Here is a 14,833-nt window from a genome sequence, read left to right on the forward strand (position 1 = left end):
AAAGGTGCTATTGGGCTTTTTACTATTTTGCAGCAACAGACTAACATGGCCAACTCCTCTGGGTCTGAACATGGAGGTTCCCCTCAGTCACCATGGCAAGTAGCCATCGATAGACTTATTCTCCATGAATCTATCCAATCCCCTTTTAAAGCTGTTTATTCCTGTGGCCATCACGACATTCTCTGGCAGAAAATTCCACATTTTAATCACTGTGTAAAGTAGTATTTCCTTTTGTTCATCCTGAACCTGGCTTTAGACGAAAGAGCTCAGAATCTTGACCAATAGTCTTCTAAAAGTCAAATATCAGATTTATGAAGAGGCAAAGAACCTGGTAAGTATAACCAAAGTATAGACATGAATAGAATGTGAAAGGCAGAGGTTTATAATCAAGAAGAAAATTATTTAAACTTATTTTAAAAATTATTAAAGGGAAATTATAAAAGGGAAATCAGAAATTTACAAGCCATTTCTTTAAAAGGTAGAAAAGCACAACACTTCTAAAAATAGCAAAAATATATATTTTTTAAAAATTGCAAATATTCTGCATTGATTGATGCCAGAAACAAATCCATAAAAGGGTTGTAAAACAGGTTGCCAGCCTCCAGGTGAGCTAAAAAATAAACAAAACTGTGCAACAAATGTTATCTATATCAAATGTGTATGTATTTAGAATGTAGTAATAAAGGCATTTTAAACATGTCTGTTGAATAATTATTTCATACAAAAATACAGAGCCATCAAAACTCTTACACAAATGACAAAAGAATTCACAATTCCCAAAATATAAGTTCTTTACAGTGTGAAGAATTCCATATACAATAATGATGCACCAATATAAAGGGAGTCCAAGAATTATTTCTGTAGTATATTTCAAAGAAGATGGTTCCAAATGAAGAAATTATTTTTAAAAAGACGGTTCCAAATGAAGAAATCCTTTCTAATGACCGTACTATCAGCCGTCTCATTTCACAATGAAGCTTTTTCAAAGATGAACCATCCAATAATTTCTGTATCAGCTGTATGAAAATGAATTTTGGAAATATGTGGAGTGTATGCTTTTGAACTTTGATACATGTAAGTCTTCACACTATAAGGGAGGTATATTTTGGGAATTGTTGCAAATTGTTTTTGTAAATATGTGAATTCTTTTGTCATTTGTATAAGACTTTTGATGTCTCTATTTATGTCTGAAATAATTATTCAACAAACATGTCTAAAATTCCTTTATTACTACATTCTAAATATATACACATTTGATGTAGATATCATTTGGTGCACAGAAGAAGAGAAGAGATTGGATTTACACCCCGCCCTTCACTACCCAAGGGAGTCTCAGAGCGGCTTACAATCTCCTTTCCCTTCCCCTCCCCACAACAGACACCCTGTGAGGTAGGTGGGGCTGAGAGAGCTCTTGACAGAAACTGCTCTTTTTCAGGAACAGCTCTTATCAGAACTACGGCTTGCCCAAGGTCATCCAGCCAGGTGCAAGTGGAGGAGTGGGGAATCAAACCCGGTTCTCCCAGATTAGAGTCTGCAGTCCTAACCAAACTCCGAACCACTACACCAAACAAGCTCCCCCCATGCAGCTTCACACAAATGTCACCTTTACGGTCTACATATTTTTGGCCTGCACCAGGCTGAGTGTGAAAGTAGCATCCGAAACCACTATAATAGGCTGAAGGATTTGAATTTGCTTTTGAAAAGCAGACCAAAAATTCCATAACTCAGACACAAGCCTTCAGACAAAGAATTTATTGCAAACCATTTTCAAAGCATTTACAGAAAGGCTGTTAAAAAGTAAATCCATACCAATGAACAAAACATTTCTGGGAAGGAACACAAGAAAAACCAGCAGATATTCCAGATGCTGAGTTAAGTTCAAACAGTGACACTGAACCTATGTTGCAGGTTCCCACTTGCAAATGGTGAGATTTTTCAGGTGGGGAAGAGACTTGCTCCATCCGGCATACCGACACACACAGGACTCTTAAAACTGAAAGTAAAACACGTACTATTTGATGTATTTTTCCATGAACTTTTTGTGAAATTCTGACCGCAGCGTATCGTTGACAAATCTTTTGTCTTTTTTCATCTCATCAACACCCTTTGCGCAATTCTTGAAAACCACATCGTCATCCCACCTGAAGGGGGGGTGGATTGAAGAGAGAGAGAGAGAGAGAGAAACAAATTATTTCAGCCAAACTATTAAGAGAAATGGACAGGATGAGAAGGCAAGAAAAAATGGACAGGATGAGAAGGCAAGAAAATTCAGGATTTGTCTGCGTTGGAATGTCATGGGAGAGTTTTGCTTTCTACAAACACCTTCGGGCCACTCATGTGCCTCCCGACAGGGTTCCCAGAAGGAAGAGGGCCCACCACCTGCCGGACAGGTCAGGACTACCAGAACCATCACGCCTTTGTCAGCTTTGGCCTGGACTCAAATTGACAGTAGAAGGAGAAATGGATAAAACACTGGTTTTGATCTCTTTCAACTCTGTATTCCATGTATTCCTCCTCAGCCTTTGCAGGATCAACTGTCTTTTGGTGCTCACATTTCCCCGCACTTGTAATTTTTTTTGGTAAATATGTTTATTTATTCATTTAAGTCCCTCTTTTCTACCCAATAGGAGCCACAGTGGCTCATAGGTTAAGACGCTGAGCTGCAGACTGGAAGGTCTGTAGCTTGGCAGTTCAAGACCCGAGTGCTGCGTGACGGAGTGAGCTCCCGTCTCTGGCCCCAGCTCCTGCCAACCTAGCAGTTCGAAAGCAAGAAGTTGCAAGTAGCTAAATAGGTACCGCTTTGGTGGGAAGGTAACAGCATTCCATGCACCTCAGCGTTTAGTCATGCCAGGCACATGACCACAAGGAAGTCTTCGGACAGCGCTGGCTCTTCGGCTTGGAAACGGAGATGAGCACCGCCCCCTTAGAGTCAGATTCGACGGGCTTTCAAGCAAGGGACACCTTTATCTTTACCTTTCTCCCCAATGGATGACATTGCTCTTCTCTCCTCCATTTTATCCCCAGAACAACCCTGTGAGGCTGGTTAGGCTGAGAGTGCGTGACTGGCTCAACACCACCCAGCCAGCCTCCATGGCAGAGTGAGAAGCTGAGCCTGGGTCTCCCAGATCCTAGACTGACACTCTACCCGCTACAGCGCACAAAGCATAACACCGCTGCCATCATCCCTCCTAACGGGAAACTGAAAGGAACATTTATAGTGAAAAACTGATAAAATTATCTTCGTCTTATATTTTCTCTCCGGGTCTTTGCTGCTGATCTGCTTAAGAAAGTGTAGATCTGCATGTTTTAAAAATGGCAGCTGGTGTCATGCTCAATGGAACCCTTATTGTTACGGCTTACTTTGGGGTCTACTCAAGACCACGCCGGGGCAAGGCCTAGTAAGCCCCAGCTCCGTGACTGTGAGCCCATAAAGGTGATGATGAAATTGGAGGACCTCTTGCGGTACGACGAACAGAATGCCACAATACCTCCTCTTCACTTTGAAGTTTGCCAGCGGCTGGACCGGACCAGTCAGATTCAGCAGTGGGTTCCCGCTCAGGATGTTTTCCATCCGTATCCTCTCCTCTTCTGCTTTCTGCTCTTGCTCCTGCCAAAACAAGAGAAGATCGGTTGGGACGCGGGACAAAAGCCTCCCCTTTTCCTTTCAGCCTGACCGAGGGAGGAATTTGCAAGGAGAACCACAAACCATCCTTTTCCAGCAAGTCTGAATGAATTTTTGCTGCACTAGTAACCCAGGTTTAACTCAAAGCAGCTACAACCATTCCTTAGAATGAATGCAACAGTGAGATGGAACTTCAGCAAGAAATGGCTATTTTAAATTATTATTATTTCAATACAAACATACACTCAATACATATACTCGTACACACACACACACATATGTAAATACACAAAACAAATTACCCAGTACTTTTACAAGAAACCGTAAGCAAATGTGTATATCTTATATTTTTCCATTTAAAAAAAGAGAATATCCAATATTTAGTTCCATACTTACTCCTACTAGCCCTTTGATAGTATGTTAATTTAGACTTACTCGTACTAGCCCTTTGATAGTATGTTAATTTAGATAATAGTGCAATAAGCCAAATCTTGATAAACCACTCACTGATAGTTGGTGATTCTGGCTTTTTCCAGTTTATTGCAATAATCATCCTTGCTGCTGTAAATAAACTTAGTAGTCATTCCAAACCTAAAACAAGATGGGTGGCCGTGTTAGTCTGTCTGTAGCAGTAGAAAAGAGCAAGAGTCCAGTAGCACCTTAAAGACTAACAAAACATGTGGCAGGGTGTGAGCTTTTGTGAGTCACTGCTCACTTCTTCAGATTCACGTATCTCATGAAATCTTCAACAAATTTTGTTAGTCTTTACGGTGCTACTGGACTGTTGCTCTTTTTCATTGCTACAGAGGAAAAAAGTCTAACCAGACCTACGCAATATAAGTAACTTGCAGTGGAACATGTGGAAATGGTCACATCTGGTTAAGACATCAGCTGTTGGACGAAAGAGAAGCTTGTACAGCTTAGGGTTTCTCTAGCAATTTCTACTGGCCTCTAGTGGCCATTTCTTGACATTATTTCTCTATAGCCAGTCGAATCCGACTCTAGGGATGCGGTGCTCATCTCCGTTTCCAAGCTGAAGAGCCAGTGCTGTCCAAAGACATTTCCGTGGTCACGTGGCCGGCATGACCATATGCTGAGGCGCACAGAACACTGTTACCTTCCCACCGAAGCGGTATCTATTTATCTACTTGCAATTTCTGGCTTTCGAACTGCTAGGTTGGCAGGAGCTGGGGCCAGAGACGGGCGCTCACTCTGTCATGCGGCACTCGGGTCTCAAACTGCTGAACTACCAACCTTCCAGTCTGCAGTTCAGCGACTTAACCACTTGAGCCACTGCAGCCCCTATTTCTCTATACCCGCTTAGAATATCGCCCCTTGAGCATTCTCATTTGATTCTCTGCCACTGAGCTACGACCACAGCCCATCTAGTTAAGAATAATTCAGGCAATGCAGTTGGCCTTGGGCCCTGGAGAGTTTCTGCCCGTCAGGACAGGCAACTCAGACCAACATTTCCATGGGGACTCGTGCGCACCTGATTCGGTTGTAGGTAACAAATGGTGCAAAATGATCCTCAGAGCTTAGCTGCATCTTGGCTGGGGTAAAAAGGTAAAGGTAAAGGTTCCCTTGCTCGAAAGCCAGTCGAATCCGACTCTAGGGTTGCGGTGCTCATCTCCGTTTCCAAGCCGAAGAGCCAGCGCTGTCCGAAGACGTTTCCGTGGTCATGTGGCCGGCATGACTAAACACCAAGGCGCACGGAACGCTGTTACCTTCCCACCGAAGTGGTCCCTATTTATCTACTTGCAATTTCTTGCTTTCGAACTGCTAGGTTGGCAGGAGCTGGAACTAGAGACAGGAGCTCACCCTGTCTTGCGGCACCCGGGTCTTGAACCGCTGAACTACTGACCTTCCACAGCCTGCAGTTCAGCGTCTTAACCACTTGAGCCACCGCAGCTCTAAATACTCTGAGGCATATCTAGCTCCCTTTCTGCCCCAGGAGTAGGATTTCAGGGGGCAGTTTTGGCTGCGGCAAGAACAGGAGAAATTTCAATAGTCACAATCTGTGGACAGAAGTCCCAGTGCCTCAGAAATGCAGCACTGGACTCACCCCATTAAACATTAGGTGTCTGCATTGCCCCACAAGATGAAGATGCTGGTGTCGTGGTTACTCCCAGGGTCTTCTAAAGATTTTTAGATGCAGGACTGAGAAAGGATGCTGCCCAGAATGCCGGAGGGCCGCTGCAGTCAGGAGCCACTGCAAGCAAGCAGCTGAGCTGTGACTAGTTACCCATTATCGGCAGCTGCTTTGTACACAGACGGAAACAGGATACAAAGCTTTTGGGGAAATAAGTACAAACTGGGAGGTTCCTGGTTCAAATCTTGCCTCTGCTAGGAATGCAACAGGCTAGCTTTGGAGAAGACACCTTCTTAGCCCCAGGCCCCTCCCAGCAATATGGAAATGATGCTGGTTGACCTTACAGGGCTTTTGTAAGGATTACTGTGATAATGTATGTGAATAACTTTGAACACCGAAAGCCCTATTTAAACGCCAAGTGCTGTTTTGCAGTGGTCCTCCTCTACCTAAAGCGGTGTGTTGAACACAAAAATATACAAATCACACTTTTACCTTTCGGGCCTGTTCTTCAGCCCGCTCCTTTTTTATCTTTTCAAGCTCGGCTAACAGAGCTGCCGTGTCGTCGTCGCTTTCCTCCTCATAGTCCTCATCCTCGTCTTCCTCCTACAAAAGAATCCACATTAGTGCTCAGTTCTCTCCATTTCCTACCCCAAGTTGGAAGCACTTTTACATCAATGCTTCAGTTCCATCACTATATGCAACCGTGCGGTTGTTATACTACGGTAACCCTTTCGACGCCCACATTCTATTTACTGCCTCTGCAAGCCGCTTTTCAGAAACGTCATCATAAAGAAGACGAGTTGGCTTTATACCCCGGCTCTTCACTACCCAAAGGAGTCTTCGAACGGCTTACATTCTCCTTCCCTTCCTCTCCCCACAACAGACACCCTGTGAGGTAGGTGGGGCTGAGAGAGCTCTGAGAGAACTGTGACTGACCCAGGGTCACCCGGCTGGCTGCATGGGGAGGAGTGGGGAATCAAACCTGGCTCTCCAGATTAGAGTCCTGCAGCCCTTAACCACTACACCACTCTGGCTCTCAACACAAACATGGTTGGTCATGCAACATGCTGATGAACACTGATTTTCCCCCCACCACATTTAGGCACAAAAACAAAAATCCCCACTCGTGAGAGGGAGGGCTGGAAGGGATGAGCCAGCGCTCGGCTCTTGTGGCCCTTTCTTATATGCTCCTCAGGGTAATACCGATTGCCACTTTGGGGTCAGGAAGGGGCCCCAGGGATCCTGGAGGGTTTTTTGCCTTCCTCTGGGCATACACAGCAGGGGGTCACTGGGGGAGTGGAGGGGAAGGTGGCTGTGAATTTCCTGCACTGTGCAGGGGACTGAACTAGATGACCCCCGGGGTCTCTTCCAGCTCCATGTTTCTAAGTTTCCCAAAGCTTCCTGACCAACCCGAAAGCTCAGTTGTAAGGAAGCAGTCAAGAGAATTTGGGTTCACTTGCATGCACTTCAGTCCTCTAAAGCAACAACAAAAGCAAACTCCTAGTCCTCAGGATTGTAGAGAAGCTCAGGGAAAATAGCGATGGCAGCATTTCCTGGAAAACAAAGGCCTGGGTAATTTGCAACCCACCAAGCCAAACGCAACATGCCAGCCTTGCACGGTAGCCTAACTGGCAACAATTCACCAGAACATATGAAGCTGCCTTATACTGAGAGAGGCCACGGGTCTACCAAGGTCAGCATTCTCTGCTCTAGTTGGCTCTCACGTAGCGGTCTTTCCTACCACCTGACCAACCTGAGCTTTTAGAAGAAGAAAAAGAAGAGATTGGATTTATACCCTGCCCTTCACTACCCAAAGCTGTCTCAGAGCGGCTTACAAACTCCTTTCCCTTCCCCTCCCCACAACAGACACCCTGTGAGGTAGGTGGGGTTGAGAGAGCTCTTGACAGAAACTGCTCTTTTTCAAGAACAGCTCTTATCAGAACTACGGCTTGCCCAAGGTCAGCCAGCCAGGTACAAGTGGAGTAGTGGGGAATCAAACCCGGTTCTCCCGGATTAGAGTCCGTGCACTTAACCACTACACCAAACTGGCTCTCTTTAAAACCGGCGATGCCGGGAACTGAACCTGGGATCTTCTGCATGTGAAGCAGATGCTCTTCCACTGAGCCACAGACCCTCCTCAGCAGGTATAATAAGTTTACAGAATTCCTGATGGGTTGTAATACATGGGGGGGGGTTTAGCTGCATTCGGCTCTGTAAACTGCAGGGTGTACCAGCCGATGACAGATACTTAGATGGACTCTGCGAGGTGTTTTCACTGTCCAAGGAGAGGGACTTTTCCCAGTACCTCACAGCTCCTCGTTCCTTTAAGGACCCTGCCCCACCTCCTGTGCCTTCTGGCTTCCAGTATTCCAGAAATCCCAACCCATTATTCCTACTAAGCCAGATCTGTGACGTAGCTAAAGCTTTAATGTTTCCATTATTGCTTCTTTTCAGGCTGAAAGGGGGGGCCTGTGTCTGATGAAGCCCAGGTCCCGGTTTTTTTTGTTTTTTTTTTAAAGAGACCAACTTTGTATTTAATCTCGCCAGGCCAGCCAAGTCTCTCCCACCGGACACCTGCCTCCTCCTGCCCTCGCCCACCCATACTTTCCTTGGCATTTCAGACACTTCATTACATACGCATACGTACATTACGTAATCCTTACACGGTCATAATCGTTATGCGCCTTACATAATCTGTTTATTGCACTATTGCCTAATTTTGCAATCCAGCTTTATGACACTGCCTGTTGTAGGTGACTTAATGTTTCACTGCATTCTTCTGCACTCCTGTAGCTCCTGTGTTCCCAGTCTGCACTTTACTGTGGGCTGGATCCAGAGCAAAATTTCCACGTGCACGAGAGCTCTTGCACAAGGGGAAATGTGTGGAAAAGGCCATGGTGGCCACCAGTGGGGAGCCAGACTTCCTGTACCCCCACTTCTGTTTCCGCTTGCGCCAGATCTTCTGCAACCAATTCCTGGGTACTGCAATATACAGGGAGGGAAGCGCTAGGCGTTTCACAAGTTCTTGCACAAGTGGAACTGCCCTCAGTCTGTTCACGTTTCCGCTGGCTCATTGCTGGATCCAAGGCTACATTTTTAATGCAAGGTCCTCTAATCTCATTTACAATGACTGCATCGTAATTATTTACAAACTTTTACAATTAGTACTTATTTGCAATTGCTGCAAAGTAATCGTTGGGCACATGTGATGACTCAAGCGTACAAGGGAGGCTCCACTGCACTGCTGTGAACTGTAATCCGTCTTGAGTCTCCTTGAGAAAGGCTGACAGTAAATGAAGTAGAGAGATAAGAATGCGTACGTCTGTTAAGGGGTCATCCGCATCCAGGTTAGCGGCAGGGATCTGATCTAATCGGGGTTTCTTAGACACAGAGGAGGAAGTTGTGTGTTCTGTGGAAGAAACACAGGAACAATTGTTAGCACTCACGTGACCAGCAACAAAGGGAGGAAAGTAACAACCACAGAGGTTTACAAAAACGGATTTTGCAAACTCTAGAACCGTGAAGTCTCAGCTGCACCGATATGGTTAGCATCCAAAGGCTCATGGTCACAAGAACATACAAAGAGCCCTGCTGGATCAGACCAGTGGTCCATCTAGTCCAGCATCCTGTCTCACACAGTGGCCAACCAGTTCCACTGAAGGGCCAACAGCAGGGCACAGAGGCCGAGGCCTTCATAAGAACATCAGAAGAGCCCTGCTGGATCAGACCAGTGGTCCATCTAGTCCAGCATCCTGTCTCACACAGTGGCCAACCAGTTTCTCTGGAGGGCCAACAGCAGGGCACAGAGGCCGAGGCCTTCATAAGAACATCAGAAGAGCCCTGCTGGATCAGACCAGGGGTCCATCTAGTCCAGCATCCTGTCACAAATCGTGGCCAACCAGTTCTTCTGGAGGGCCAACAGCAGGGCACAGAGGCCGAGGCCTTCCCCTCATGTGGCCTCCTGGCTCTGGGATTCAGAGGATCAGTGCCTCTGAATGTGGAGGTTTGTTTGTTTGTTTATTCAATTTATACCCTGCCCTACCCGCAGGAGCAGGCTCAGGGCGGCTGAGGTTCCCCTCAGTCACCATGGCTAGAAGCCACTGATAAGACTTATTCTCCATGAATCCATCTAATCCTGTTATGCAACGCCCATGCTCAGTTTTGAAAACTTGGCCAGAGAAGGCGTCCCATGCACCTCCTCCCGAAGAGGTGAAGTTTGGGACAGACCTCCAGCAAGAGTTATCGGGCTAATGTGAGCGGATAGTTCGGCAAAAACACGATCTCCTTACCAATCTATTTCCCCGGCAACTTCAGCTTCCGGCACCAGCCTGCGCAGGCTGTTATGTGCTCTCCCCTCTCCTCTTTCTCCCCCAAAGCACCTCTGCTACACACCCCGTTGCTCTAAGAGCCTCGCTTTTCATCTCCTAGATTCTCCTCTCAATCCCAGCAGATAGTCAATAAGGTGGGGTCCTGGGGAAGTCTCCACTGCGTCCCCTAAGCAAGCACATGCCAGTCTGGCGTAGTGGTTACAGTGTCAGCCTAGGAACCGGGAGACTCCAGGTTTGAATCCCCGCTCTGCCACTGATGGGCCTGCTTGGTAACCTCCAGTCCCATATTCTCACCCTAATTAACTTCACAGTGCTGTTGTGAGGATAAAATGGGGGAAAGGAGAAAGAGGTTAGGCCACTTTGGGTCCCCAGCAGGGAGAAAAGTGGGGTAGAAGGAGGAGGAGACTGGATTTATACCCCGCCCTTCACTACCTGAAGGAGTCCCAGAGCAGCTTACAATCTCCTTTCCCTTCCCCTCCCCACAACAGACACCCTTGTGTGAGGTAGGTGGGGCTGAGAGAGCTCTCCGGAGAACTGCCCTTTAAAGGACAGCTCTGAGAAAACTTGTGAGTGACCCAAGGTCACACCAGCAGCTGCATGTGGAGGAGTGGGGGATCAAACCCGGTTCTCCCAGATTAGAGTTCACGCTCCTAACCACTACACCAAACTGGCTACATAGCCATGACATAAGTATATAAGTAATAGACGCACTCTGATTTCTACTACTTCGGGTTCACTTTCTGGAGTGCCCGAGGATTGCATTTGAGCCACAGGTAGTTCCCCGGCACTTGACAGGCCACAACCCCGCAACGAGTCATCATGGTCCGCAAGGGCAGCACAAACCTCGCGCCGGCCTGTCTCTGTTCTTCTCTCTGACAACGACCCGCTCCCTCTCCTCCAGCTCCCGCCTGAAGTCACGGTTGCGCACCTCCTCGGGGGCATCCTGAGTGGTTTGCCTGGAACGAGAAGCAAAGGTGCAAGCTGAAGGGTGCAAGTCATTGTGCTAGCAGCATTTGGGCGGGGGCTGTGGATCAGTGAGAGAGCCTACGCTGGGTGTGCAGAAGGTCCCAGGTTCAGTCCCTGGCATCTCCGGTTAAAAGGATCGGGTGGAGGGGTGGTGTGAAAGACCACAGGCGCCCCTGAAGAGCCGCTGCCAGTCAGAGTAAGCAACACTGACCTTGAAAGTCTGACTCAGCAGAAAGCAGCTTCACATGTCCATGGTACGTGTAGTACAGCGGCCCAGAATGTGAGCTGGGAATCTCCCCTCAGCTGTGAATTCACTAGGCCTTAGGCAAGCCCCCTTTTTTCAACTGCAGCCCCCCATGTGCCAAATATGGGGACAGCATGACACCATCAGGACAACCGGAGCATGTCCACATCAAGTGGTTACTCTTAGATTCTGATCTGGCAGCAGACATTCAAGGTACCCCTGTGCAGTTACTCCAGACTAGGCCAAATGAAATCAACAGACTCATGTGCGTTATGTGCCATCAAGTTGCTTCTGAGTTACGGTGACCTTATGAATGAATGGCCTCCAAAATGTTCCATCATTACCAGCCTTCTCAGGTCTTGCAAACTGAGGGCCCGGGCTTCCTTTGAGCCCATCATGTTGGGTCTTCCTCTTTTCCTGCTGCCTCCCACTTTTCCCAGCCTTATTATCTTTTCTAGTGAGTCCGGTCTTGTCATGATGATGTGAAGAAAGTACAATAGACTCGGTGATTTCAGATTCTAGGGAGAGGTCAGGCTTGATTTGATCCAGAACCCACAAAACTCTCCTTCAACACATTTCAAATGAATCAATAGGTTTAGACTGGTGTAGTTCTTCACAGGATTGTCCCATGTACGACATCACAATGTACCCAAGAAGCTCATCAGCAAATACTAACGTAAGGCCTTTCCCTTGCCATTATGACACAGCGTTGAAGAACAGGACAATGCCCAGCTGAGTTTACTTTTGTTCACCCGCTCATGGCATATTTAAGAAAGACAAGAGAGAGGCAGTAGAAAAAAGCAAGAGTCCAGTAGCACCTTAAAGACTCACAAACCTTATGGCAGGGGGGGAGCTTTTGTGAGTCACTGCTCACTTCTTCAGCTACCTGAAGAAGTGACCAGTGACTCACGAAAGCTGATACCCTGTGACAAATTTTGTGAGTCTTTAAAGTGCTGCTGGACTCTTGCTCTTTTCTACTGCTACAGACAGACTAACACAGCTACCCATCTTGACCTACCTCCAAGAGAGAGGCAGTAAGAGCCAGGAAAACAAATATTGGAAACAAGTCCACAAATGCTCTCGCACATTTTTTTCCCCTGGTCTGCTTGCCCAAGCATGCCTGCAAAAGTCATTTGTGGCACATCAGTGGCCAGAGAAAAATTAGAAAGTACTCTCTCCTCCAGCAGGTAACCCATAAACCATTCTTATGTACCAATGGAGGTCTAGGAGTGGGGCAGAATTCCCCTACAAACCTGAGAAAGCCGTATCCCGGCTAAACTGACTACCGCTGCAGAAATCACTTTACACAAGATGCATTACACAAGATGCACCTTTTACCTGTATTTGATCTTAGTATGAGAAGGAAGATCTCTGCTGGAATATTGTTTAGACAGCTGACTTAAGTCGCCTTCTCCTTTTCCTCTCCCTCCTCTCGCAGGCTCAAACGTTGGTCTGGCTGCTGTAGTCATCTTCAATTCTGTGGGACCAAAATGCACAGAGAATGGAAGTTGCGGCCTCCCCATTAAACGGTAAGCACATTATTAAAGGAAACCCCAAAGCTCTGCTGCATGCGTGGTTTTGCAGTGCAATCCGTTTTGCATGCATTTAGAAGCAAGCCACACTGAATTAAACTGGATTTACTATTGACAGGATAGTAAGTATCAATAGGAATTACGGCTTAACCGATATATTGTTTCTTTCAATTTTCTGCTTCCCCCTAGCTGATACAGCAAATAGTTAAATTTCACAGAAATAACATCTGGAGACAGAAAAGAGGAAAGAGAAGCAAGGAACTAAAATCTTCCTAATATAAATTCTTATTTCATGATCATCTTTTTGAGTTCCATAATGAGATCTGGGGAGCTCCAGAAAGTACATATGCTTTCGGTCAGAGACCATCAACACACAGCCAATATATCTGGGACGTGGCAATCCTGCACTGTCTCTAGAATCTAGCAGATTTTACAGCTAAAAGGCAAATTACAGAAAAGGGGTTGTTGCTAGTACTGAATTAAACTGGATTTACTATTGACAGGATAGTAAGTATCAATAGGAATTACGGCTTAACCGATATATTGTTTCTTTCAATTTTCTGCTTCCCCCTAGCTGATACAGCAAATAGTTAAATTTCACAGAAATAACATCTGGAGACAGAAAAGAGGAAAGAGAAGCAAGGAACTAAAATCTTCCTAATATAAATTCTTATTTCATGATCATCTTTTTGAGTTCCATAATGAGATCTGGGGAGCTCCAGAAAGTACATATGCTTTCGGTCAGAGACCATGAACACACAGCCAATATATATGGGACGTGGCAATCCTGCACTGTCTGTAGAATCTAGCAGATTTTACAGCTAAAAGACAAATTACAGAAAAGGGGTTGTTGCTAGTAGTAACATACTACCAGTGTACAACTGCCCAATATGCTCATGGCCTACTTCATACAGCTGATGAAACATGACCAAAATACATAAAATTAAGCCAAAATAACAAAGAGTCTTGTGACACGTTAAAGATGAATGGATTCAGTGTGGCATAAACTGATGTGAGACAGACGCTGCTTGGTCTTCATGCATCTGATGAAGTGAGCGCTGGCTCACGACAGCATACGCCACAATAAACCTGTTAGTCCTTACAGGGCTCTTTGTTAGTTTTGGCTGCAAAAGACAAACACAGCAACCATCCTGGAAGCCATGTTTAAGGCACCACAAAGCTTTGGCTTGGACAGAAACTGAGGCCATTAAACCGAAGCTAGCTGATTCCCCTGTACCTAGAATAAAGCGTTATCGTTCTGAATTCCTGCAGAGACTGATTATCTTTTTAACTTTCATTTTGCAAAAGGGATGCTAAGGCACCGGGATTTTCTTAAGGTCACACATCCCAGGTCTTTTGGAGAGGTGGATCTGGAATTCTGGCCTTCCTGGTACCATGTAAACTCTTAATGAGACCCTCCCCCATCCTTGTTCTTGCTGCACTGCCACATGGCTGGACATTCCAGGGCCTTACTTGACATAAGAAAAAGGTTCCTTTATTTATTTGTTATTTATTTATTTGTTTCATTTGTACCCCACCCTCCCCGCAAAGCAGGCTCAGAGTGGCTTCCACTCAACATAAATACAGTTAAAACATCATACAATCATATACACACACCCATCCTTGTTCTTGCTGCATTGCCACATGGCTGGACATTCCAGTGCCTTACTTGACAGAAGAAAAAGGTGCCTTTATTTATTTGTTATTTATTTACTTGTTTCATTTATACCCCGCCCTCCCCGCAAAGCAGGCTCAGGGTGGCTTCCACTCAACATAAATACAGTTAAAACATCATACAATCATATAAAAACCCAACAGTTAAAACCGATACAAATTCACAAAGTGCTGATAGCAATTAATTAATGATCCAAGATGGCTCGCTTTCAGAATAGATGTCAACTTCCCAGATGTTGTTCTGCTCGTGATTTCCTGTGGTGCCGGCTCAATGTCAAGACCAAGGGCCAGGACTCTGTAGCAGTGGCGGCTCCCTAACTAAACACCTGGCGGAAGAGCTCCGTCTTGCAGGTCCTGTGGAACTGGAACAGAAAC

At 46.0% G+C, this 14,833-nt stretch overlaps 1 protein-coding gene across 1 annotated transcript in view; it reads right to left on the reverse strand.

Annotated features, from left to right (window-relative positions):
* Positions 1–1,791: 1,791 nt before the first annotated feature.
* The window catches only part of CWC15 (CWC15 spliceosome-associated protein), a 15,066-nt gene continuing 2,024 nt past the window's right edge, over positions 1,792–14,833 (reverse strand). The window contains exons 2-7 of the mRNA XM_015411047.1: positions 12,591–12,729; positions 10,886–10,998; positions 9,035–9,123; positions 6,207–6,317; positions 3,489–3,607; positions 1,792–2,141 (exon numbers count right to left, since the gene is read on the reverse strand). Of these exons, the coding sequence (XP_015266533.1) occupies positions 2,012–2,141; positions 3,489–3,607; positions 6,207–6,317; positions 9,035–9,123; positions 10,886–10,998; positions 12,591–12,721 (693 nt within the window). The 5' untranslated portion in view covers positions 12,722–12,729 and the 3' untranslated portion in view covers positions 1,792–2,011. The remainder of the gene's footprint in view (positions 2,142–3,488; positions 3,608–6,206; positions 6,318–9,034; positions 9,124–10,885; positions 10,999–12,590; positions 12,730–14,833) is intronic.

The sequence above is a fragment of the Gekko japonicus genome, unplaced genomic scaffold, assembly GCF_001447785.1.
Source record: "Gekko japonicus isolate JY-2015 unplaced genomic scaffold, Gekko_japonicus_V1.1 scaffold503, whole genome shotgun sequence".
Taxonomy (NCBI): Eukaryota; Metazoa; Chordata; class Lepidosauria; order Squamata; family Gekkonidae; genus Gekko; species Gekko japonicus.